The following is a 27,339-nucleotide window of genomic DNA, read 5'->3' on the forward strand; positions in this document are numbered from 1 at the left end:
AACATCGCCACGGCCGCCTCCTGTGGCAGCTCAAGGTTTGGCGGCCGAGCGCTCCGCAGCTGGCGGGCAGATGCCCTCTCCCCGGCAGCTTCCTGCTTCCCTCGGCCTGGGCAGCCTACAGCTTCCTGCTTCCCTCAGCCCGGGCAGCCCAACATGAGCAATACCCCGCCCCTTGCTAATGCTGGGCTGCCCAGGCCGAGGGGAGCAGGAAGCTGCCGGGGAGAGGGGATCTCGCCAGCTGCTGCCCACCCCATTGCTCCGCTCACCCCCGCCCCCAGTAGAAGTGAGCAGCGCCCGCCCGCCACCGCCACCCCTTCCCCGCGCCTGCCCCCTCCCCCATCAGACCGAGTCCCTCTGAGGGGGGGTGCAGCATGGCCGCAGCGTAGCCAGAGGAGCCATGGGGGGGGGGGGGTGCACAGCGCAGTGTGGCTGGAGGAGCCAGCCAAGGGGGGAGGGGTGTGGAGCGGCCGGAGGAGCAGCCCAGGGGGGCGTGGCCAGAGGAGGAGCCAAGGGGGGGGCGCCTTTTTTAGGTTTGCTCCCCCTGTACTTAGAACCTGGCTACGCCACTGGGCTCAACGCTCGGCCCACCCACGTTCAGGGGCAGGAGTGGGGCGGGGAGGAGCAAGGACTCGGCATGCAGGCTCCCCCTCCCTCCTCTGCCTCCTGCCCATGGCAATCAGCTGGTTTGCAGCATTCAGTAGGGAGGGGGAGGAAGGGGAAGCCTGCGTGCGGAGTCCTTGCTCCTCCCACCTCCCTCCTGAACACTGCAAGCCAGCTGATTGCCACGGGGGAGGGAGGGAGGAGAGGGAAGGCGCTGATCCGCAGGGTCTGCCAGTGGGCAGGAGGTACTGTGGGGGGGCGTAGGGGACCTGATAGGGGGGCTGCCAGCTGTGGACAAAGCAGGCAGCCAAATGATGTTATAGCGAAGCATTGCACAACTTTAAATGGCGCATGTTCTGTAATTGAGCAGGGACGTAAGATCAAAACAACGTTAAGCGAGAGGACATTAAATGGGGAGTTACTGTAACCCCATTGTTGACTGTTTCTCACCAGCATGATCTCTCTGTTCCTGATGACTTCCAGTTGTCATTATCAATGTTGCATGCTTCAAGATGTGCTTCAGTGTGGCCCTGAAGCACTTCTTTTGGCTGCCTCAGATATGGTTGCTCACTTTCAGTTCACCATACAGCAACTGCTTGGGCATGGTGTCGTCCACTCACAACACATGACCAGCCCAGTCTAACTGTGAAACATGAGCCTACCTTGAATCCCTGTGAAATGTGCTGTGATATGCTGCCACCAGTGGTGGTATTGCTAGATTCCCCTGGATACGGTACAAAGCTGGCAGGGCGTTCTCTGTGTGAACTCTGGGGTTCTGGAATATCTCTTGCACCTGTTCTGAAATAGTCACATTTGCTGCCTTTCAGGGAATTATTTATTTATTTTGTGTTACCATATCACCAAGGAGCCCTAGGCATGGACCAGACAGCATTGTGCTAGGAGCTGTACAAACACTGAACAAAAAGACAGTCCCTGCCCAAATGAGCTTGCAATCTATGATGAGCCAAAAGACAGCAGATGGATACAGGCAGATGGAGGAGTACAAGGAAAATTGAGACAATATTGGTGACAGTACACCAGCAGCCTAAGTGCTGTCAAGTTTTTTGTAGGTATCATGGCCAAAGAGTTTTGAGGAGGGATTTGAAGGTGGATAATGAGGTGGAGTGCTTCATGGCTCTTTCTTTTGGCCTGCCACTGATGAGAGATGGGGGAAAATGTAGTGTTGGCAAACAAATTGAGGATGATTGTATTTAGAACTGCTGCTTAGTAGAGGGGGTGAACTAATTGCAATTTGTATCTGATTTTTGTGCTCAGAGCCTGCGTATGACTGACTGACTTTTTTTAATCTAAATTAATATAAAATAAATACAGTTTGCAAAAAATGAGGCTGTGGTCTGACCTAATAGTTATGCCCTAGCATGGACAGAGCATTTTGTTCTAAATAATATACACACACGCAAGGCAAACTGAAAACCTACTTTCTACCATTATAGTGCCGTCTCTTTAAATTTTGGTGGTAAGATCTCTGTGTTCAAACCAGGAAGTAGAACCTCATCAATTAAGCTGCCAAGACAAATCTGCAAGGAACCAACAAACTAATGGTAAAGTCACTAGACTGCACTACAACCCTGTTTTGTTAGTTCTGAGTACTCTTAAGCCTGCCGAGATGCAAAAATTTGGACTGGAGACATGCTAATTTTACTTAACAGTTGAACTCTGGAAGGGAAGGAGGGAACATAATTTCTTGTAGTGTGAGTGCGCACATTGTATGAGCATTCAAGACTTTGAGATGACTGTTAAGTAAAGAGCTACTGTATCAGTACCAGATGGAAAATGGCCCGAGAAATAGCTTCTGTCTAAAAGGGGGAGGAGGATTTAGTTTTAGGATCTTCTCCATTCCACACAGCTCCTGCGTCTGGCTTCCTCCTGTGCTTTGCTTCCTGCAGAGGGGCACATGAAGGCCAATTTAGGAATCGGATCCGTAACAGGACACAATTCCCCCTCATTGATCGCATGACAGAACACAGAGAAAAACATCAGGCTTCCAACAGGAGCTTTTTTGTCCCACCCTTTATCAGATCCGTGTCATGGCACAGTATCTGGTAGCTGAAATCAAGAAGACGACTCTTTTGAATGTTGTTTACTACTCCAGATTGTCCAGTACATGCTGCTATCAATGGCAGAAGCATCACTGCTAAACCAGTGCTGTTTTTTTTCAGAGGCTATAATGGTTTTGTAAAGTAGGATAAAGTCTTTTCGATAATAGCTTGAGACCATTTAATTTATTTTAATACAGCACACTTGGTCGTCCCGTTACCTCTGTGCCATAAACAAATGGTTCAAGTCCCAAATAAAATCTTCAGTGTATACCTAATGCTGAAATTGTAGTGCAAATAATTGGAGAATATTTGTCATTTGGCTAAAATATTGCAACTGAAGTTCTTTATATCTTCATCTGGAGGTTGGCCAGTAGAAAGTGAGAGCTTCCACAATACCTTTTCTATGTGATATCGTCCATATGCTGGCCAACATTCTTTCTTTCAGTTATACAAATAGATTCTACTATCAAAGGCTCTTTGAGAACTATTGCTGAACGTATAATTGTGCTGTTTGCCTTCCCAGTTACTGCACGGTTGCCGTTGTTTCTTATTTCTTTAGTATGTGGTATTTATATGTAAATATTATGGAACTTTTTATATCTGTCAGTGGTTCAGATCCTGCCCAAAGTGATACCGAGTGAGAAAACAATATAGTTTGCTGATTGCTTGAAGTACAATGTGATATGAGTTGGTTAGTGCTGTCAGTCAAAAACCAAGTAGATAGGTGTCTTTACAATAGTACAGGAGTTGGCAGCCTTTCAGAAGTGGTGTGCCGAGTCTTCATTTATTCACTCTAATTTAAGGTTTCGCGTGCCAGTAATACATTTTAATGTTTTTAGAAGGTCTCTTTCTAAGTCTCTATAATATATAACTAAACTATTGTTGTATGTAAAGTAAATAAGGTTTTTAAAATGTTTAAGAAGCTTCAGGCAGTGTGAGTGCCACTGAAAATCAGCTCCCGTGCCACCTTCGGCACGTGTGCCCTAGGTTGCCTATCCCTGCGATAGTAGATTCAATCTCAGGAAAGAGATTGCTGAGAAGCTGAACTACCTTTACACCTCACTCACCTGGCACAAGTGGTCCTTTCATATTGGCAAGGAAGCGTGTAGAGGCTTACCCGGTACTTAGTTGCCACTTGTGCTGTTCCTGTTCTGTACTAAATAATAGATCTGATTTTCCAGTACTATCTCGAGTAGTAGATTTGCTTTAAAATATTAATATGTTTAATAGGAAATCAGAAACAAATTTGTTCCTTTTTCTATTTCACATTGAACTCTTGGAATAATACTGCACAAATGGATACAATTTTAGACCCTGATTCTGCAAAGACTTGTGCTCATGCTTAACTTTACCCATGTGAGTAGCACCATTCACTTCAGTAGCACTGCTCAGAATGTATACCATTGAGTATGTGTGGAGGTCTTTGCAAAATCAGGGCCCTAGATAGCAAATTGCTGATTTTATAGGGGGTGCGGTGTACCACCTCACACGATTAGTTTTCATAATGACAGGGTCAGGCTGTACGGGTGATGCCACCTCCCAAATTAAAGTGTCATTTTTCAGGTACCTCCAACCCCTCAGAGGAGTTTGATTAGTTGGTTATGGACTGTCCTTACAGTCGAAGATTGAAAAGAAAATGGCTTATAGTGAATTTCAAACACACAAAGCTGTGAACCTACAGTATGCATCAGTCATCTGGGATCAGGTCTTTGGCACATTGTCCATTTATGCCAAAAAGTCGAACTCTTTCCATGAAAATATTTTTAGAGGTGTTGCTGATGAGGGGAAAACAAGGAAATGTCATTGGCTAACACAAGTCTTACCTTTTTGCCCCTGGTAATTTATAATTTTGTAATCTCCCCCTCTCCCCCCCCCCCGATCTTTCATTAAATATGCATTTTGGGGTAGGACTGTAATTAGTGCCTTCTATCCATTGATGTGCATGGATTAAAGTAGTAAATGGATCTAAGAATACTTTTTATATAAACTTTGAATTCTCATTTGCAATAGGTATGTGTGTGTGTGTGTGTGCGCGCGCATTTTAATGTGTATGCGCGTGTGCACACACACTAACTGTCTGTATGTTCATTTGAGTGTGTTTATAGTAACCTGCTTTGAATTAATGCCAGCATTTGGAATTTTTTGACATTTAATATTCATGCAAAATGCAGACATAAAAATAAAATACAAATACATGCAAAATGCATTAGTGGTGAATGTTGGGAAATCCCAGCTGCCACTTCTACGACTGTAATTTTCCTCCAGTTTTTGATGTAATATCTTTTAATATGTTCTCAAGAACTAAATAGAAAGGGGGGAAAAGAGTTATTATGCTGTTTACTTGATAAAAGAAATTAAGAGGGCAATAGGAAACAAATTTAATATTCTGTCTTTACTTTGTGTTAATTTATAATGCAAGTTTTATGGATCTTTTATTTGGTGGCTTTTATTTATTTATTTATTTATTTCTCTGGGCTGTAGAGACCAAACATTTGAATCATCTTGCTGTATTGCTTATAAATGTCAAAGTTACCATGAAATTTGCTTCTCTTAGATCTTTGGCATCCATTTCCATTTAAGATTGTTTAAAATAACTAAAGTTATTTTATATACACTGTACTGTGCTTCTGAATTATGAATGAACTTTTAAATAATGTTTTCCTTGTAACACACCAAGTAGTAGTGCCTTTTCACCAATATGCAAACTGAAAACCTATTAATCCATCTGCATGAAATAATTTTATAATTCCACATCTTAATTATAATTTTTAACATTCTCTGTTCCTTACCTTGGGTAACAGAGAAAAGCTGTGGCTTTGAAATGCTACAGTTTTGTCATTTAATAATTTTTAGACAACTCATAGCAGGCCTAATTTTGCTACACTTAGTAGAGTACCAGCTTACTTTGTGAGTTACCCTATTGACTAATTGCAGAGTAAGGTACTTCTCAACATGAATAAGGGGGAAAAGTAAGGACGTATGTGAGGTAGAAAAATAAAATCTCAATGAATAACACGTGCAGGGTGTGGTATTTTTGTAAGCACTGAATAACAATTTTATTCTTACATGTCTAGCAAGTAAAAACTCTCAGTAAGAATTAGTCCAGTCGATGTTAATCTTCAATGCTTTTTTAGTTTAGTTGTTCAATATGATATTTTCCTTTGTACTAGAAAATGGCAACTTTTAAAAGTACTTTAGTGGGAAAGTGCCATTAGTCATATACCACACATGCCTTAAATTACATTGTAGTCAAGTCCTCTTCTGTTATTGTAAAATAGTTATGAATCAATTTTGATTGGCAGTGTGTTGTTTATTTATATATATATAATAAAAAGTAGGTTACTTCCAGGTTACTTTTTGTTGACTTCTATACATTTCTGTGCTCCACTGGCACGGAAAACGTTTGTTTGTGGTGCTATTTTATAGGTGTTTTCCTTTTACTGTCTTGTTACTTGTTTGTTTTTTTGAATGTGAAAATAGAAGCCCTGTATATTCTTCATCATTTCTCCATTGTTAATGTATGCATGCTCTGCAGTGTGCTATATAAAATTACCTTTCCCTCTGTCCTTGAAAATTATCGTATTTGTTTTAAAAGACTCAAATATTAGAGGTTAATACTCTTCAGAGTGGTTACTGTATTAATTAGTGTACAGTACAAAACAATTAATATGAATAACTAACTGGAAGGATGTGTGGGTCGTTTTTCCCCCTTTAATTAGTTTAAACCCAGAAAGCACATGGAGCTTTCTAGTTATGCAGAGATACTGCATTGAAAATTAGTACATAGTATATTTACTTATTTAGTTTAAAAAAAAAAAAAACTTTGAGGCTACATTTTCTTCTCTAGCAAAGACTTACTGGGTCCTATGCAGAGACACTTCATTGAGGCTGTAGTATTTTACTATGATCATGATTGGTTGTTTGTACCAAATAGGCTTCTAGGTTCTTGGCAAAATCAAAGGCTGTTCCCCAAAAGACCTTATTTATGGCCATTAGCGAACTCGTGTGACAGGCTTTTTGTGATGATTACTGCAGCAATGTCTTTTCTGACTTGACTGTGGAACACTTCAGCGACTGCTTCTCAGGAAAAACAAATAGATTTCACCATCAGACAGTCAGGATACTGGAGAAAATAGGGAATAGTTCATTCCTCTTGCAAATGGAATGATGATCGCTAGTTCCCGAAATCAAGTCAGACTATTTACATTACCTCCCACAGTGGGTGGTACCCAGTTTACTTCCTTCCACTTAACTTTAAGTTGTCTGGAATGGCATTTTTGGTGTCACTTGTATCACGTTTTGCAGACATCAGTGATATTTGTTTATTCATATCTACAGATTGTTAAGATTAAGCTGGACAAAAAGCCATTCATTAATTTTGTTTGAATTGGCATTGTTTTAGAGGTAGGTCATATAAACGTCTAGGTACAAATTCAGCCTGGTGCAACTCTGTTGTCTTTAGTGGAGTTAAACATACTTTCTGTATGGTGAAATTTAGCCTCATTCTAATGTATGAGAGAGTCACAGACACTGGCTGAAGAACTGCATAAGCTGCTTGGAATAAGAATTCACACTGGCCCACTCCATTTCAACGTTCAAGTGAATTATTTGAGTAACAGGTTCATAAAGGTCACTCACTGAATGATCAGAAAATGAATGCATTTGCTGGATAATATAGATATTCCACTCAGATTTACACATGTAATAACCAATCAGGTGGTCTGACTTAGGAGCATTATTGTACTATAAAACAAAATGCACGTCCCACTTATTTCATTCTCTCCTCCCCTTTTGCTGATTAGTGTAAACTGAATTTTATGCTATTCAGCCCAGTTAGTTAACACATGATATGTCTATTTAAAATTTTGGCAGATTGCAATAAAAGTACTGTATGATTATTACTCTTTATTATATCCATTTTTTTTTACTAGTTCCTTGGTATTATATACTACAACCATGGGGTTCATTTCTGCCTAGCCATATCTCCCTCCCCTCATATCATTACACTTATCAAGGTGCAGAAAAACAATAGAGGAAAAAAGTCCCCAATTTACATGTTTTAATGTTCTTTTTAAATAACTTGAAAGGAATATGGGCTATTTAGGACCCTGTAGCATCCAAATAAAAATACTAGTTTATTTCATACTAGATCTTTCTTCTGAGACCTTTCTGAGCCTTCCATTACATTCTTTGAAATTGGCTTTGCTAGAGCTAAAAGATAGAAGTCACAGAAGAAACTCGGAAGAACCCCCCCCCCCCCCCTTTTTTTTTCTTGCTCACAGCATTTTACAAACTAGATTTTTCACTAGCATTAATGTGACTGTGAAAAGAAGTTAGGTCTTGCAACTTCCTGTGTGACTGACTGCATCCCACTGCTCCCCCTTCCTCCTCCCCCTCCCCCTTCCTCCCTGTGAGCAAGTCACAGGTGGGCAGGCAGAGAAGTGTGAGAAGCAGTCAGGGACAGGCTCCACCCTTCCCCTCACAATGCACTGGTCAGTGGAGCTAACTGGGTACGGGGCAGATAAGATGCACCCCTTTCTTGGTTGGTGTAAATTATTTCCCTCCCTCCACCCTGGAAGTATCTTGCTGGTGTTCCTGCATGGATGGCACTAGGCCTGAACCTCTGTTTAGCTCTAACTCTTAAAACTTTTCCATCTCTAATTTCTATCACATTGTCTGATTTTTTTCTTATCTTAGTGCAGATTGTAAACTCCCTGAGGTAGGAGCTGTGTCTTTCTTTATGTTCTTTTTAGAACAACGTATAGCTCCAGTACTCACCAAATAATACAGTGTGTTTTCTAGGGCTTCCTTTATATTTAAGTTTGCTGTAGTGGCGAAGCTTCCACTTCTTTGGGGATAAAATGTGAAGTAGCAAATTTGAAGTGCTGTAGGAATCTTGTCGTCCTCGTTGTGTAGTGTACCTCTTGCATCGATGTCACTGTATTCTGCATGGCTTTGGCCACATATTTACAAAAGTAGGTTCCATGAATGTGTCATCAAATTCTAAATCCAGTAGTCTGTGCTGTATGTTTTATTTATTTAAAAATATGTATTTAAATATATTCCAGTTGATATAATGCTTGTGAAAGGGAGGGAATGACACACTATCTATACATAGTTCAAGCAAGATCTGTACAAGTTTTACCCACAAAATTCTCCCAGTGCACTTCAATTCTGATGAGAAATACTCCTTATATTTTTGGACTTCTTTTGAGCAGCAGCTGCCAGTCATGTCAAGTCTGTTGTAGTTTTATGATGCAGATGCCTACCAAAGATTAGGATAAAATCACCAAAATAATATTACATGTTACTTAGTTGAACTGAAGTACCTAGATCTGAAAGACAGGGTCTGATCCTGCATTCATTGATATCCATAAGAACACTCCCATGGACTGCAGTAACTACAGGATCGAGACTGATAGTACTAAGCCACCAACCACCTTCTCCTCCAGGTAACTTTTGACACAAAAGTTGCTCTTTTTATTCTTTAGTTCCATTTTAAATCTTCTTTAATTTAAGTAAGTTAAATATAGGCATGTGATAAAAGATTCACATTATATAGCATTGCTTATAACAGAACTCTGGAGGCTGCCCAGAGAACAGATGTGTAAAAACATAACTTTAATATTGCTTTTTATATTTACCAGAAGAGAGATTATGCTATTAAGGGGGAAAATTTGTGAAGTCTACTGGCTTCTGTAGGTTTTGGATATTCCATATATTTTAGACTGTATTAGGGCCAGGACTGTCATTTCTCTGTTTGTAAAGTACCTAGCAGAATAGGGCCCTGTCCTGGTTGTCCTGTAGGCACAAGTGCTGCATACGTTTAATGAGGAGTTCCCCTGTTATAATTTGTATAAAAGATATCATTTTTTATTATAATGAGCTTCCAGGACTTGAAAGTGCATTTAGTGAATGGAGTATTAGTGGAAGCCTTCCAGTCCAAAGTGATTGCTAGTCTAGCAATGAGAAATAGCTCAGTGGCGAGAGGCCAAAAAGGATCAGTATTCACAATACATTATATTCGTTATCACAACCAAAAATGCTAATCCTGGGTAAGATTAACTGGTGCTTCAAAGATATACGAACAGGGAAGTGAAATATGCTTCCAGAAGCATTTAGCAATTGGACAATACTACCACATTATCAGGGATTTCCACTGTAAATTCTGTGTTCCATCTCAGTTCCTTTACTACAGTCCTTGTTAAATGAGCATCTTCTCCCCTGAGTTACTCCACAGATGTAAAAATTTCTCCAAGAAAGGTAATCCATAGGTATTTTCAAGATTCTTTAGTTTTCACACTACAGGTTAAACGATGGGTAATAGCTCTTCACCCATATCTAAGTTGTTTGGGACATAAAGAATTTAAAGGTTAATCTATCTGGTCAAAGTCCATGGGGAAAACACTACAGGAGTTAAAACTGGCTCAGAGTTTACTCTGGGGTGAGGGGGGATATTTGTTGTCTCAAACGAAAGGCAAATACTTAATAGTAAGCGTAAAACCATTGCATGCAGCTAATGCTAGAAAGCTGCCGTACTAACTTACTTTAGAGCTTTTTCCCTCTTTCTTTGTAAATTGCCACACCTGAGCTGATTCAGTTACTTTTCAGTTGTTCTCTCCGTTAAACATAGGCTGAACGTCCAAAGTTATATGGGAAATTAAATTAGTGATGAAGGTCTGCTGCTCTTCCTCCTGGACCTCACCAGCAGGGATATCCTCACCATCTTCTTGTTTGTTATGGAAGATGGTAATAATACTTTCTGAATTGGGGGAATTTTTTGACAATTATTCACTTGTATTGGCCAACCAAGTGGCCTTTTCTTCCCCCTTCCCCTTTTCCTGAAATTTCAAGGGGAGGGAAGCTGCTGCATTTGCTGTCCAAAATCTTCCTTGATGCTGTGGCTCTTTTAGAATACTAAAAAATATGTATCAAATGGTCTGATTTGATTTTATTTCCATTAAATTGGTGGGGGTTTGGTCACCTTTGGAAGATAACCAAAAGATTCCAAACTTTTTTGAGTACATGCGCCAGCAGTTTGTTTTTTGGAAAAGCAATGGCCAATTTTTTTTTTTTTAATTTTTTTTTGTATGCAACTTTTGGAGTACTTCATTGTTGTTTTTCCTGCTACCCACATTTTGTTCTTGGCTTCAGAGAAGCATATCATGTAGGCATACAGCAGAAGAGCAATTACAATTTCTTACTTTGGAAAATGCCTTTTTTGCAACTACAGGGAAGAAATTAGTAACATCAATCTAGAATCCTACCTAGTTACTACCCAATCTGTTCTTTATTTTGAAGGGAGGTCATTAAGGTCAGTTTTTGTTTGCCCTCTGTTTTTCATAACCTTTCTAATTCTGCAGAAGGTTTATGCTGTCACTGAGGAGGCAGAAGTTTCAATTAGAGAGGGGGAGATGACATTTATATGACGCACATGTATGCTGTGGGCAGATTTCCTAAGTGTTTGCCTGCAGATTGGTAGACACAGAGGCTTTAATAAGTTTATTTTTTTAAGATAAACAATGACTGGAAGATGTCAGAATGATACTGGTGACTGACAGTTTAGCTTCCATTTGTTAGGGATTGTAAGCTTGGATTTGTTTTTCAACATTGTTTCTGAATCAAATTAGATAGTTTTCATGTTCCAGCAGGATTAAAATACAACCAATTTCTGGCTCAAAAACAAGAATATACAATATTATAGCTGTCATTTTAATTTATCAAGCAATTCAGGATATGAAAGAGAAAAGGCTTATTGTTCACATTGTCCAGAAATGGATCTTCTGTCGTAATTGATTTGAGTAGAATCAGGGCTTGTCTACCTGGTGGGGTAATGTGCATTAATTGGTCTATGTAAACCCTGCAGGTGCACTTCAATGCAGTGCTGTGTGAAATAGTGCTATGTTAAAGCACACTAGGGAACCTTTAGCGTGCACCTACAGGTTCTGCACAGACCAAGGGATGTGCAACATGCTGATGGTTTTTAGAAATCACACCCCAGGAGAGCGCATTATTCCACTGTGTAGACAAGCCCTCGGTAACGCATTTTATATGTTTTTCCCCGACTGTTGGGTTTTTAAACACCAAGAAATGTCCTAGGCACTTCACAGAAATAAGTAAATACATGATCTGAGGCCTAAGAAGCTTACAATGCAAGGCCCCTATCCTGCAGACAAAGTAATTTTACACATGTGACTAGTCCCATTAGGGAAGTTGCTAAGTTTTAACCATTTTTAACCATGTGAGAACATCAAGAATTACAAGAAACATCAAAAAGCTAGTGGAAAAAAATTTCAAAAATAGGTAATTTTTGAATACTTCCAACTTTTTTAACCCATTCAGTGGAAACACTTAAAACATTCACAAAAATCACATCTAGAACCCTTTAGAAAGTGGTATGTGTGAGAAGGAAGTATTTAGCTTCTTTCATCAAATCATGGGAATACGTCCCCACTTTAACTGTACTTTCCAACACAACTTTAACTGTGGTGCTGGGACCAGCCCCTTCATAACTGAAACTCTAAACTGCATGTGAAGAAAAACTCACTAGAACATTTATCTCACATCATGGTATGATTTATTATATTGTGATTAAATGTAGCTTGGTAATCTAAACCAAGCTGTTGCCGTAAACTGCCTGTTTTATTTGGCTGTTACACTGTTGTTGCTGGCCCCGTCTCAGTGAACTAGTCATTTTTATACATCCTGTTTGCTTACCTTCAGAATGAACATCTTTTAAAAAATTCTGTGTACTGAAGATTTGGCTCAGCTGGCATGAGTTAGCCTACGGAATATATTGGATGGAAGATGTCTTTGATTCTTTTATCCTTCAGATTCTTAGATTTTTTTTCTTTTTTTTAAGACTAAGCTATCCTCTGGTTTGTAATCATCATCAACTATTTTCCTAATATTAACAGAGAAGAGCAAAGAGGTCACTGTCTTCAGGGGGGGGGGAATTAAAGGAGCTTTAAAGATTAGAGCCCCTTGTACTGGATCCGTGTTGATGGAGTTGCTTTGGCATGCAGAAGAACATAATGCAGTGTAATTTGAGAGAGTTTATTGTCCCCATTTACAGAAGCCTTAATACTGTATTGAGTGGAGGTTTCTAATGACAGTGATCTTTTTAAATGCCTGGGGATTTTTCAAAGTTTTAGTTGCAAATCTTTGGGGAGAGATTTTTGTTTCTCTTCCCTTCCCCCATCCCCAAAAAGAGTCATTATTTTTTCACTGGGAGGATTGCTGCCACAAATATCTGTGTGAATTTAGCTGAAGGGGGGATGAACCACAACAAAAGCATTCCTAAAAACAAAATCTTAAGAAGTGAGATTTTAAAGACATTGACGAGAGTTAAGTGTTCAAAATGTAAAAGAGTTCAGTATTATTTTTCAGTGTATTCAGCTAATCTAAAAAAAACCCCTCAACATGGTAAAACTGATTTGGTTTGCTAAAGCCCCATATTTTGTTTTTTCTCAGCATTTTTGATAAGAAAAACAAGGAGTGCCTCTTAACGTTCTAGGTCAAAGTACAGGTGTGCTGTTGTAGAAATTGCTTTTCGTGTTTGGGATGCGGGGTGGAGCAGCCTTTGATGTTTGGCCCCACCTTGATTACCCTGCCTGATACAGTATCCCTGTCCAATACCTAATATACACAGAGAGAAGCACAAAGGAGAATAATCATCATTACAGACGGGATTGTGAAATGTTGTCATGCATCTTCGGTGGTGTCTTTAAAATATTGGGTAATTAGTTCTCATGAGAGCTGCTGGGTTGACAGCTCTATAAACTGACATCTTCTATTCACAAAATACCTGCAGCACAGAGAGTGGTAATGAAAACTTCCTTGTGTTGCCCCCATAATATGCCTTACTACTTTTCTGGAGGGAATAGCCTTTAGAGGGAGGGAAAGGTTTATTATTTTCTATTCACTTGCACAGTTGCTCAAGTTTATATGGTGTTTTACCAACAAATCAAAAGACAACGGTACCTGAGTATGTTGCATCCTAAATTCACTTTACATGACCACCCAGTCTTCATCAATTGCCAGCAGTGGGTGCTAATTGTGATGTTGTGGTAAAGCGGGGGTTCTCAACCTTTTTCTTTCTAATTCCCCCCCTCCCCAATCTGCTATAAAAAACTCCCAAAGCCCACCTGTGTCACAACAACTAATTTTCTGCAGATAAAAGCCAGGCCTGTCATTAGGGGGTAGCAAGCAGTGCAATTACCTGGGGCTTTATACCACGGGAGGCCCCCAGGAAGCCAAGTTGCTCAGGCCTCAACATCAGTCCCATGTGGAAAGGCTCAGGGGCCCGGGCTTCAGCCCCATATGGTGGGATTTTAGCTTTCTGCCTCGGGCCCCAGTGAGTCTAACACTGGCCCTAGTTGGCAGACCCCCCCCGAAGCCTGGACCTCTGGTTGATAACCACCATGGTAGAGGACATTGCTACTTGTTTGTTTTGTGATATGGGCAGTTGCCACTAAGAGCTAGACTGAGACCACCAGCTCTTCTCACTTCATAGAGAAACTCAGCCATGCTTCTCCAGCCTGGGTCAGATTTGAACCACGTTCCTAGAGATGAAAGGTTCTGCTTCTGAGACTCCCGATACTCCTTTGGTAAAATGCCTTGATACATCTTGGCATAATATAGATTGCAGTTGGAACGACTAGGAGAGTTAATCATTTTGCTCTTAGTACAATTGTTGAAGCAGATTGTTTTTCTTGTTCATGTCAGTAGGAGTTGCCTAACCTTTAAAAAAGAAAGATACGCCCACTTCCCTTAGTGCCACCATCTGAAAGTGCACTTCCCACCGTGTCCTCTATAAAACAACATATTTTAAAATAAAGGGTGGCTTTTTTATTTTTTTATAATATAATATAATATAAAAATATGCAGTTTCTGAGCCTACTGCAGAGGTATTCCACTTACAGGAAAGTGGCAATAGATTCATACAAGGGATGCAATGCTTACATTTGGAGCTTCTCAGGGATGTCGCTGGGTCATGTGGCATGGTGTTCTTGTTGAATTCTTTATTTTGGGACACTTTAATTAATCAGTAATTAGAAAGTGACCATGACTACAGAGAAAATAAAGACCAAATTTAAAGCCATTTAAAGCCTGCTAATTTTTTCATTGCGGTGCCTATGTTTCAGCCCTGTTTCCTGCTAGTTATAAACAAGATTGTGACTTAAGCCACAACCCTTGCAGGAGTGGGTGTTGCAGAGCCACCCTGCAGCTCATGTAGCAAGTAAGAAATTTGGAAGACTTTAGCCAGAATTCCTCCTAGAACTCCCTCGGATTATACTCTGCCAGACCATCTCCACCACCTGTAGGTGGGAAGCAATACGCATTTTCTCCTTCCACCTATGTCCAGCCAGCCTCTTCTGGTCAGTCAGAGACCTGATCCTGCCCTTGCTGCACTCCAGGTTTTGAGATGGCTAGTAGTTGCACTATTCTATCCATGCTTAAGGAAGGCACTGCAATGGCCCCGTATAGAGATGCAAGTGAAGGGCTCCTGGTACTCTTCTGCCTCTCCAATCCTATATACAGCAGTGCATGTCCAGCTCCAGTGTGGCCCTAAAATTAAAAACTGCGTGAAGGAGGCAAACCATCTGACTTCATCTTGGAATAGTATTTGCAACTAGTCTGTAAAACTAGTTTCACCACCTGACTTCCGCAAAGACCCACTTCTTCTACCAGACCCAAAATGAAAAGACAAATAGGCTGATGTAGGGAGGTCAAATAATCAAAAGCAGTCCCTTTCTCTGGGCCTTCCAATGCATCTTGCCTTTTAGTAGCAAATCCTCAGCTGATGTAAATTAAATTACCATAGCTCCATTGAAGTCCGCTCCTCTGTCTTTTGGATTGTAAATTCTCCAGGGCAGGTTCTTCTGTCTTGATATTTGGGACTTGTGCAGAATTGAGCACACTCAGTAATTAACAAACAGCAAATAATAATAATTATTAAAATGAACAGGCAACTTGTCTTTCTGTCTTCCTCTAGATCCTAATAGTTTATTAATTCAAAGCATGAAGGGAGAAGGGAGGTGGGACCCATGGAATGTACATAGGAAATTTAGTTGTGACTCTGGAACAGAAAGTGCTTTCATAAGTCTCTAGCTTTTCCATCAGGGTGATTGGAAAGTTTTGGGGGTTTATGGAAGTAAAAGCTCCAGTTGTAGAGTGTATATGTTGCTAGTTCTAGGGGAAGTTCCGTTGCCTGTGTTATGCAGAAGCTCAGACTAGGTGATCACAATGGTCCCTTCTGGCCTTGCAGTCTATGAATCTATAGTTAGTGAGACTATGGCCACAAATGTAGAAAGCTTCAGTTTCACACATTGAATACCTTATTCTACAAATACCTCATTATTGCAAATATCCAACCATATCAAAATAACAAATGTCAAACATCTCTAATGTCCTTCTCTTCCCTCCTTTTCTTTTCACATCAATGATAAAACCTAACAAAGTCTTTACTGTGATTTGGTATTGAAACCTGCATGTCCATGAAAAGCTCTGTCCTTGAAATAGTTTTGCTTTTATGAGGCCTGCTTTTAAGTTCCTGTCATTTCAAAATGGCAGCTCCAAAATGTTGGCACTTAGCATACACTATAGTTAGCTGGTTTACCGTGCTTTTATTATTATTTTTGATACGGCCTCTTTCATGTAATTGTTTCTGAGCATGTTGGGTTATTTCACCATGATATACAATTAAAACGTTCTCCACGGTCACACATTGTGTTATTGCCATTCATTAATTTGACATTACAAAGGTGTGATTCGTATTGTTTCAAGGTTTGTTTTGAAAAGCTCTAGTTAACTTTGGGAATATCATCATAGCGTACATAGCACAGAGACATTAACATGTGTGATTTTTGTGACAGATGTGAAGGTGGTGCCAGCCGGATTTCATGTGGCTGTTTGAAGTAAATGTTTAATGAATAGACTATTTTGTCAGGCCATTATTTTGTTCCTATTTACATAACCATTACTTCTGCTTAAGGGTTGCAAAATATGTTGAACAGTTGAGGGAATTAATTTTTTGTTCTACCCTGTGACAAGTTTGCCTGAAGTTTTTGTGTCCATAGTGACACAGCCACTGTTGTCTGGTAACTGTGTGGAAATATTGTCTATTTAAGAAGGACCACTGAGTCGTCTTGTTTGGATTTGCCCAACAGGAAAAATGTGTCATGTAGTCACATAGTGTCCTGTTATTAGATCCTTTGCATCTTCCTGGTTTAACACTGCCTGACTGAGTGCTGGTGGGACTTCCTCACACAGGGCAAAATCCAGCTGTGGTATATGTGAATCCCAATCCCATAAAAATCACTGGGCCAAATATTGCAATGATATACATTTTGGTAGCATTGGCTATATATTGGGTGTAAGTGGTAAAGTAACGTAAAATGAATGCAACATACATGCCAATGAGAAGGAATGGGGTGTGTATCAGGCAAAACAATTAACGAGAGGATGTAGGACAAGTATGTGTGACTGCTTTGCACATCATCAGGTGAGCACTGATCCAGAAACCACACCTTTTGGGTCTGTTATGTTTTTTACAAAGTACTTGATTTTTACCCAAATTTGGTAAACAGAAAGCGGAGTGCATTCGTATCCATAGATCACTGTTACTCCTGACCCTAGGCACTGCTCCATCAAAGCACTTCAGCATGTGTTTTTTTTATTAAGCAGGTGAATAGCCCCATTGACTTCAGGGGGACTTACTCACATGGTTAAAGTGAAGCAAGTGCTTAAGTACTTTGCTGCATCTGCATTTCTAGGGATGGACCCAAACTCCATTGAAGTGAATGGAATTCTTTCCATCAGTTTCAGTAAGATTTGTATCTGGCCCTTATGTCCCTATATACTAGTTACATCTCTGAACTTCCATTGAAATTAAATGAAGCGTTCATCTGCCAGCTAGTGGAAATTTGTGGGGCTCACTACTGCCTCCTCTTAGGTATTTCTATTTGCTACTTTCCTTGATAAACCTCCTTTCTAGCCCCTTAGGGTCACATCCTGTCCCCTCTGAAATCAATGGGAGTTTTGCCATTAACTTCAACTGGGCCAGGATTTGATGGTATGTAAATTACATGCACTTTACATATCCCTGAATATCAACATGGTGCATGGTAGTCTACTTTTCCTCTTTCTCTCTTACACCCAGTTCTTTGACCAGTTTACAGTCAGTATGTAATTTGTAAGTACATTGCCATTTACCTGTTCTCTGAATTTGGTTTATCAGAATGCAACAGGATCATGTAAGAACATGTCCTACAAACACATACTGATGTGGCCCCAAAATAAAATCCAAAATTTCTAATTTTCCTACAAGTTAGTCTTGCAAGACCACAAATGAGAATTGTAAAATTTCGGATTTTTCTACTCATTTTAAAACGAATGGCCTATTAGCAAACCTAATTTATGACAACTCTGTAGTCATATTATAAGATGTATTTTTTTTGTTCATTTTTAGATTAATTAAGGAAAGGAATGAAGTTACCAAGGGTTTTGTTATTATAACGCCCACAAGTCTTCTAGATATTTCACAGAAAAATTAGACACATTCCCTACCCTTAAGAATTTACATTTTAGATGGAAAAAAGTGAGATGAAACAAAAGGGAATAGGGAACTAGGTGCACAGGTTACAGATACAAGCTCATGAGTTACCTGGCTGCCCAGCATGTCTTGATAGTGTGGTGTTCTTTAACTATTAATTTAATTGGGGGGGTGGGGGGGAGTGTTCAATAGTTTGTGTTTTATTGTTTAAAATTAAAACCACTTTGACATTTTAAAAGACAAGTGTAATAGGAAACGTTCTTTTAAAAGGACATTGTCAAGGGAGTTTTCATAATAAAATAATTGTTTTACATACTTATTCATCATATCCCCCTGGAAGCTTGAGAATGAAAACTCTCCTTCCCAGTGCCTTCCCCGTCCCCCTTTTCACTTGCATTCTGGTTTGTTATTATAGGGTTACTCATGAGTGTTGTGCTTTTTGGCATTGATATATTTTTCAGAAAAAAGAGAATTGAAGCATTTGTTTTGAAAAAAGAAAAACACATTTAACGAATTACATGGACTTTGCAAACAGATATAAGAAAATGAAAGGTAGGTCAAATCTCGGGCCTACAAACCTGACAGTGTCCCTTTCATTTTAACGTCGATGCTTTATTTGACAAAAATTAATGATTCTTGTAGTTACATTAAACAATGGCAGACAAATGTAAAAATAATAGTTAATCTTAATAGCTGTTTTTCTTCTATTTCTTCTATGTTGTTTTTAAATGCCAATGAATGGCTGCAAATGATAACCTGATTAGACATCTTCCTTTATTTGTGTAATCTGACTACTTTACTTAGGGTTTTTTTTTTTTTTTTATATATGATAGTTGCTGAGAAAGTGCTTAAAATAAAGGATCAGTGACTAAAATACAGATGGTCTGTCCAGGACCCAGAGAATTTTTCATTTTAGCATCAACGTTTACGTCTACCTTTCATTTTATGTCACCCAAAAGCCCTTGCTGAAAATTGGTGTACAAGGTCTTCGTTCAAGAATGATGGGGTGTGTGTGTGTGTGTGTGTGTGTGTGTTCGGATTTTTGTTTAACAAATTTTGGGTGGCTTATCCATTTGTTAAGTTACCAGAGAATAAGAAAAATAAATGCTGTGGATTCATGTAAGGGCTGGACGGCTGATTTGTAGGGCACAACTACCAGGGGAATGAGGGGAATTGGGCATGAGATGCCTTCCCCTCCAAACTTAGTGCCAGAGCGGGTGATCAGGTCATTAATCCCCAAGTCTGTGTGAAGAACCAAGCAATCACTCACATTGCTTGTGTAGTAGGTTGACCCTGTGTCAGATTCTGCAATTGAAAACTGGCTTCACACTAGATTTGAATGGGGTTTTTTTTTTTGTTTTTTTTAAATAATCATCCTAATATTCAGTTGTAAAAGACACTGTTATGTGTCCATATGTAATAGTTACTCTTCATGTGTAGCGACTGTGCATGGGTATGCGTATTGTACTATGGTATTATTTCTCTCTTATTTCAGTAGAACATGAACAGTTGTTGACACAATTGTCTTGTAGTGGTGCTGAAACTTTGGCCTCAATGATCTGATGTATTGACAAGACAGACTTGTGTCAGTGATTGCTGGATTGAGGCCTGTTGAATTTAGAGCTGTTAGCAGTAGATTTTTTTTTCTTAAATACATTAGATAACATTAAGGGCCTGACTTATACCCACCAAAACCAGCAAATTCAGAGTTAAGTCTTCTCACTCCATCTTTAATGCACACCACTGTGTCTGGCTTTTCCAGCACCATATGGTACAGGAGATCACAAACTGTCCTCAGAACCTTACAACACCTAGGCAAAAAGTTTGTCACATGACTGCTCTGAACATTCCAGGTATGTCCATTTACAGTGCACCTGCTGTGCTGCTGAATGTTCCATGTATGTCTTAACATTCCATTGATTTCAGTGGAATGTTAATGGATGATGGCAGCGCACAGCAGGGGTGATGGAAAACTAGAAGTGAAAGGGGGAAGAGTAAGGATGCAGTGAGAAGCTTCAACTTTGAATTTCCTCGCTTTTGTGAGTATGAGTCAGACCCTTAATGTTGTTTTAATGTATTTTTTGTGTTTAATTTTTAGTAAAAATTTGAACACGATCCAGGCTACAGAGGTTGCAGTGGATAAGAAGTTTAAAAGCTTTGGTTCAAGATTACAGGAGACTGCAAGAAAAATTAAAGACATGGAAATGAGGATCAAGTGACAGGATGCTATTTTCCCTGAGAATACTGAAGATTGTAAAGCATTGAGAAATCGAATTCATGACCCTGGAAATCAAGCTCAGATTAAGAAATGTCAGGTTGGTAGGGGTTCCTGAAAGTTTGGAGTTAGGATAAACTGAGATTTTTTTTTTTTTTTTTTGATCATACATTGTGAAGCTGCTGTGATCTGGAGATAGATGGTTTGAAAGTTCTTCTACCTGTATTATGATATATCCTATACCTGGAAAAGCCAAACAAGCAAAATTGGCTCTTAAATCGGAGTTTAGTATTTGTGGTTGAAGAATCCCATTTATCCACATTCTGTTTTTTTTGGCATTAAGTTGAATGTTTTATTTTAATACAAGCACGGAAACTATTGCTCTTGACTACTCATTTCTTTATCCTGACTCTCTGAGGGCTTGCTGCAGAGACCAGATACATGGCAGACCACGACATTTCTAGATAAGAAATAGACAGAAAGCACCCGAATGATGGAAGAAATGGTTTCTTGTTCAGAAGACTCTGATTCATAGTGAAACCATGTTTTTCAAATGTAAACTTTAAATTGTCACTGCCATTGAGATGAAATTACTGTAAATTCACTTAAGTGTTTGAGTTATTGTCTGTAGTTCAGTGATATGGTATTTATGCTGAGAAGTTGTGCAACAGGAAATCTAGCCTGAAGTTTAGGGAGGATTTTGGCAAACAAAGGATTAGCTGTGTGTTCATGGTCAAGGTCACAAGTTAGACTTAAACTCTGAGGGCACTACTGGCTACACCCAGTCTGAAGTTCTGTAGAGTAGAAGTGTGCTTCAAGTTATTTTTGTTACCTTTCCTTTTATATCTTGGGCCTGAGTCTGGTATATCACTTATGCCAATGTTAAACAGGCATAACTCAGTTACAATCCATGGAGTTACACTGACATAAATGAAAACAGAACCAGGCCCCATGTGTATTTTTTTAATGATCCCCTTTTGGAGGAATTCTTATTTTAAAAAGTGGTTTTCTATTGCGTTAGCAGTTAAGTATTTTGTGAACTCTAAGATTGGCTTTGTCTGGAAAGTGACTGAAAAATTGGCATTTTCTTACTCAACCATTCTGCTCTCTGTGTTTATTCAGAGTCATATCTGCTGTCCTACTGACAAAAATAAATGTTATTACTTTCATATTAGTGTTGCAAAACTATTAGAGGGACAAGGTGGATGGGATAATATCTTTTATTGGACCAGATTCTGTTGATGAGAGAGACATGCTTTAGAGGGATCCTCTGAGTTACATATATTGGCTTGTTCATCATCAGTAGTTTTGGTCCAAAGTTCCAGTTGCAAGTATCTTTATTACTGGTGATGAGGCATGAGCCAAAAAGAATCCAATTTGTCTCTCAGACCCAGGTTAGGTTTGCTGGACTGGTGGTTAGAAAAAACATCTGTTACTCGTTACATGACCAGCTGATAAGAGAGGCAATAAACTTGGAATCCCACAATTATTATTTTTACAGTTCCTTTTCAAAGTGTAATTGTACTTTATTACACTTTGGGTTACATATCAGAATACCAGCAGTGATTCTGTAAGTTACTTTACTTTGAAAGCATGGCAGCGTTCCAGGTGAATTTACAGTGGGGACTTTCAGTGAAGTTCCCAAAAAGGATCAGCAGTTGTCAGGGTAGTGGAAGTAAATTTGTGGTGTTGAGTTATATATTCGTGTCGGGTTCACGTTCTTTGTCATGCACTAGCATACGATGTATTTGTAAGAAAATACTACCAATATCAAGGATAACACATGGTCCTTTGTGGATGGTGCAAATGACTGTTAGGCTGTCCTAGATTCATGATTCAAGAAGAGCCAAAAAGAAAAGGTCTACATTTTGTTTCAATCATACTTAATTTTTGAAGCTGATCCAAGTACATGTATATTAAAACGAGCACTGAAATTCTTGGTGGTGTTTGCCAGAAATATCACTAAATAGAACCCTGCTGTCTTACCAAGGAGGAGACCCACTGTAATCAATAATGAAAATTGATATGCTTGGTCCTTTCTTGAGAGAAGGGTTTTCATTAACATCTCATCCACAGAGCGCCACTGCTGGTGGATGCCTTGCCATCTCTCCTATTCTGTGAATAACACAGTGCTACTCCATTTTCTTTTCCTACTCCATTGCTAAGCACCACTATCAGAGCAACTTTGTCGCACCTCCTTTCATCTGTCAAGATGTTGGACGGCCATATAATCATACAACTCCATTGGCATGACCAGTCTGTTGGGAAGGCAATGGGACCAAACAGATTTAGGTGGTGACCAGATATGAAGGGGTTTGTAAAAATCCATTTCCCTCCTGCTCTAAGGTTGAGAGATCCTGCTGCTGTTTGCTTTTGAAAAGAGGACAAAAATATCTAGTAATATTTAAATTGAAGCCGAGAGTTCTTTCTAGATGCCTCTCAAGGGTTTTCGTGCCATCTAAAAAAGCATGAATATAGGAATAATTGGAAAGAGTATTAAGTGGATTTAAATTTTGCTGACTTTAATACTTTGAAGAAAAAAAGGTAAAACTCTTTGAGCAAGTAAATGGCTTAAATATGAAATCATACTGTAGGACTAGACTGTATATTTACATGCTGCCGAGTAAGGGGCAACAAGTAGCCGCACTGCCCCAGGAACAGACCAGAGAATGAATTGTGATTTTGAGTCACCATTTGTTGACTGGTTTCCCCCACTCCCATTCAGCACTAGTGGGGAAGTAATCCACTATTGGTATGGGCCAGTGGTAGATCCCCCTCCACAGCAACTCGGTTCTTTTGGCCAGCACCTTTCCACGGGATAGCCAGGGCTCCCCCTGTTCTCCACTCACCTGTACAGTCGACAGAATAGCAGTCCCACAGAGGCTGCTGAGCCCCCCACACTCTGCCCCATGAAGCAAGTAACCTGTGCAGACGTGGAGGGGGCAGGGATCCTCATCCCCCCCATCAGTCTTAAAACTAGTGCAAGAGAGCAATTGTTTAGTGAATGCAAAGCATATAAAATTCATACTACAACAAATGTATAGAAATTATAATGGATACATGAGGAATTTCAAGACTGCTTCTCTTGCAGTAGTTCAAACCGTATTATGTACTGTTGGGGAAAAGATTACAGTGTTCCCTACCTCTGGGATTCATTTTTCCTTGTCTCTTGGAGAGAGTCATTTTCCTATAAATGTAATGGTTTAATATTAATGAAGGTTACAGGAATCTTTCCTCAATTAGAACAGGAGTACTTGTGGCACCTTAGACCAATTTATTAGAGCATAAGCTTTCGTGGGCTACAGCCCACTTCTTTGGATGCATATAGAATGGAACATATATTGAGGAGATATATATATACACACATACAGAGAGCATGAACACGTGGGAGTTGTCTTACCAACTCTGAGAGGCCAATTGAGTGAGAGAAAAAAACTTTTGAAGTGATAATCAAGCTAGCCCAGTACAGACAGTTTGATAAGAAGTGTGAGAATACTTACAAGGGGAGATAGATTCAATGTTTGGGTTTGCATACTTATAATTTCTATGCCATTAAAAAGATTTGCAAAGTGTTTTCATGATGTTTCTTAAATATTGTTTTTTGTTTCTAGCGTCTTGGAATCTTGAAAATGAAGCCTGCATCCTTAACTCATTCGTTCCCCCACCCCTCAATATGTATATTTCTTGGTTATCATACCGTTGTTCATAAGTGCTGCTATTGGTTTTGTTTTAGGGAAAAAAAACATGTACTGATGCATTTATTTTGACAAATCGTGCAGAAGAATTTTAGGAAATTCATAAATTTTAAAAAAGAACTCTTTAGGTCAGCATTATGAATTTTTACATTGGATCTTCAGCAAATCACACAGGATTGAATTAATCATTTCTCAGTGTGATTTCAGTCTCGGCAAATCATTATCTGTAAACATAAACTGAATGCTCAGTGAACTGAATGCATGTTACGTTATTCTATCGGATCCACTGTCACAGGCTTGCAGAATATTTTTGTCATGCTATTTCAAGATTGCAAAGTTGTGAAATCTGTCAGCGTGACACCTAACACAAGATTTGTACAGATACTACTCAGTAGTGTAGCGAGGGCCTGTCTTTAGCAAATGACTGTACTTTTTCCTTGTTGTTTTCAGTCTTTTGCAGTTCAGGGCCGAGGATTTTGAGGCTGCTCTAGTACTTTTACTAGATGGCCTCAGAATGTAGCCACGCAAACCTATCAAGTGGCTGCTTTCCAGCATTTTCTTGCTTTCTTTATTTTATTCTTTGCTGCTGAGAATAAGTCAGTTCCTGATTTAATGGCTTTTATCTCTTGAAATCTTTATTTGCCATCATACAAATATAGAGGTTAACTTTCATTTGTTTTTTAAAATTGCATTTTCTTGATTTATAAATAATCCTGTTTCTCTATTTCATTGTAGGCATTCGACCTCCGATCATGAATGGGCCCATGCACCCACGCCCTTTGGTAGCTTTGCTGGATGGCAGGGATTGTACAGTAGAAATGCCTATTCTGAAGGATGTAGCCACAGTGGCATTTTGTGATGCTCAGTCCACACAAGAAATTCATGAAAAGGTAAAACATTTCAATCACACTCCTGGTTGGCAAGTATAATATAAGTGTTTTTCCGGTTACAGGAGAACATGTAAGCTACACTGTTTTGGTTAACAATTGAAAAGATACCCAAATTGGTCAGGAATTAGGCAAACTTCATATAGAGGGGAAACAGAGAGAAAAATACCTTTATTCAAACACCGAGAAATATAGCCCTGGGCACGGTGCCTTAGATGGGACATTGGCCTTGTGTCCATCCACTACATGTAGTAGAATTTCATTCAGAGAAAGAATTACAGTAACTGAGAAACAGTATGTATATTGTAAGTACTAGTATTATAGCATATAAACGGAGAACTTACAAAGCAATAAAGATTCCCCTCTCAGCCATAGGTCTCCTCAAGCTTTGGGTGGGTGCCTCATGCACTGAGAATTTACACTGCAGTAAATAATTGCTGAAACAAATTTTAGCCAAAGGTTCGCTAGTATTGGGGTTGGGTGAAGAAGCTGCTATTCCAATTCAGACATTCCTATCAGCCACTTAACTGGCCTCCCCCGAAAGTTCAAGAACCCGTGAAACAGCCTGGGGAAGGGAGGGGAGGCTTTCCAGGTTTATTAAGAGACCATTATCTAGGGCCATCACCTGGCTTGTATGCCTGTATTCCTTCTTGGGGGACTGGTGTCAGGGTAAGCCTGCTCCCCACCCAAGCTTCCTGGCATTTTCTAGGGGAGGAAGCACCTCACTCATCTATTTCAGTAGCAAGAGGATGGGGATAAACCCTGCTACTCTTGCTACTCACTAACAGACCAGGGCCTTAGCTGTCCAATATTGCCAACTTGGGAACTAAGGAAAACTTGTCTTCCAGCTACCAAAAATCGGTACCGTATACAATGAGCATGGTAGCAGAGGAGAACTAGATGGGGAAACAGGGATTCACCCCACAAGGATATCTTCCTTCCTTGCCCCCTGAAGGTCAGAAGGAGGTGTAATGGCAGGCTAGTGCAGGCTCACACGCTAACTTGATGGACAGTCCAGGTCTGCGCAGCTAAGCAAGTGTTTCTGCGTCCGCTGCAGTGAGCTCTGCTTCCTGATGCAGATGGAGCGATATGTGGCTGAATATGTCCCAAATGTTAGGGATTCAGTCTGTGTATTGAATTAAGCTAGTGTTCTTGCTCTTCAAATTTATTATGGTCTTGTCCCTGTCTAATAATTGTAATATTATGTGACAGTTAATGGCTCTTTTTTCAAATGTTAGACAGAAACTGAAACCGTAACTGAACAATTAACTTTACCTTTAAAAGGTGAGAACTTTTATATGTCAGAAAGACCTAATCCTTCCTCAGGTGGCTGTATATTAAAGAGAGCTCTTGAAAGTACAAACAATAATTGTTTCCTTTCAGTTATTAAGTGAATGACTCCTATTTTATGCAGTGCCTTTCTGGTATAATCAAATCAACCAACTGTTGTGCTCATTATTTCTTTAGCAATCAGATTTCTATCCAAAAAATGATTTTTGTTGTTTTAAACTCTTGAAAATTAGAATTTATAAAGGAAAGCTTGATGATGTCCTTAAACATAGTGGTACTAGCTGTTTTGCTACTATATAGAGAAGTCTAAAGAATTTTTTGTGTCTTATCAACAGTGCAGACTTGTATTCCTCGTTCTTATCATGTTTAAGGGAAATGTTCCTTTCTTTTTTTTCTTATGGAAATGTTCAACAGAGGAATGGCTGCATACTCCTCAATTGCATAAATAGTTCCTCTGTGGATATCTCTGTTGTGGATTCTTGGACTTCCTGTCTTGCTTTTAAAAGTCATTGTACGATAGTCCACTGTTGTCAGAACCATTATCAGGAATTATCTTAAATATTGTTTTCCTGCACTATCAATGTTGTCTTAGTTTCTCTGACTCAGTTCCCATTGATTGATTTGATTTTTATTTATTTTGAGATATAAAGTAATCTTAATATGGAGAGAAGAAAAAGAAATAAATTCCTCACTCTAAAAAGTAGACCATATTTCACTTTTCTGAATATCCTTTCTTCAATACGCAGTTGATTTCCCACAGAGTAGAAGCCACTTTAAAAAAAATCATGCTTCTGGAGGAGCTATCTTTTAATAAAAGATTATAAATTATAAGTTAAGGGTCCGAGCTGGTGAATTTTTAGTCCTGACCAATGCCCATTAAAGTCCATGGGAGTTTTTCTATTTACTTGAGTGGTCATTGGATTAGGCCCTTAGTACACTCTCTCCCTCTCCCCCTCTCCCTCCCTCCACTTATGGAGAATCAATAATGTTTTGGAAGAAATGTCTCCTCTTGGTAATTTAAGGGACAATATCAACT

General features: G+C 39.4%; 1 protein-coding gene across 12 annotated transcripts in view; it reads left to right on the forward strand.

The window, feature by feature from the left end:
- Positions 1-27,339, forward strand: part of CTBP1 (C-terminal binding protein 1) — a 408,882-nt gene that overhangs the window by 333,473 nt on the left and 48,070 nt on the right. For 8 of the 12 annotated variants that reach the window (XM_034770880.1, XM_034770890.1, XM_034770889.1 and 5 more), the window contains one exon: positions 24,862-25,016. In XM_034770880.1, the coding sequence (XP_034626771.1) occupies positions 24,862-25,016 (155 nt within the window). Of the gene's footprint in view, positions 1-18,677; positions 18,769-20,314; positions 20,532-24,861; positions 25,017-27,339 lie in introns of all 12 variants that reach the window. The other 4 variants (XM_034770888.1, XM_034770887.1, XM_034770885.1 and 1 more) reach the window with 2 other exon arrangements.

The sequence above is a fragment of the Trachemys scripta genome, chromosome 5 (assembly GCF_013100865.1).
Source record: "Trachemys scripta elegans isolate TJP31775 chromosome 5, CAS_Tse_1.0, whole genome shotgun sequence".
Classification (NCBI taxonomy): domain Eukaryota; kingdom Metazoa; phylum Chordata; order Testudines; family Emydidae; genus Trachemys; species Trachemys scripta.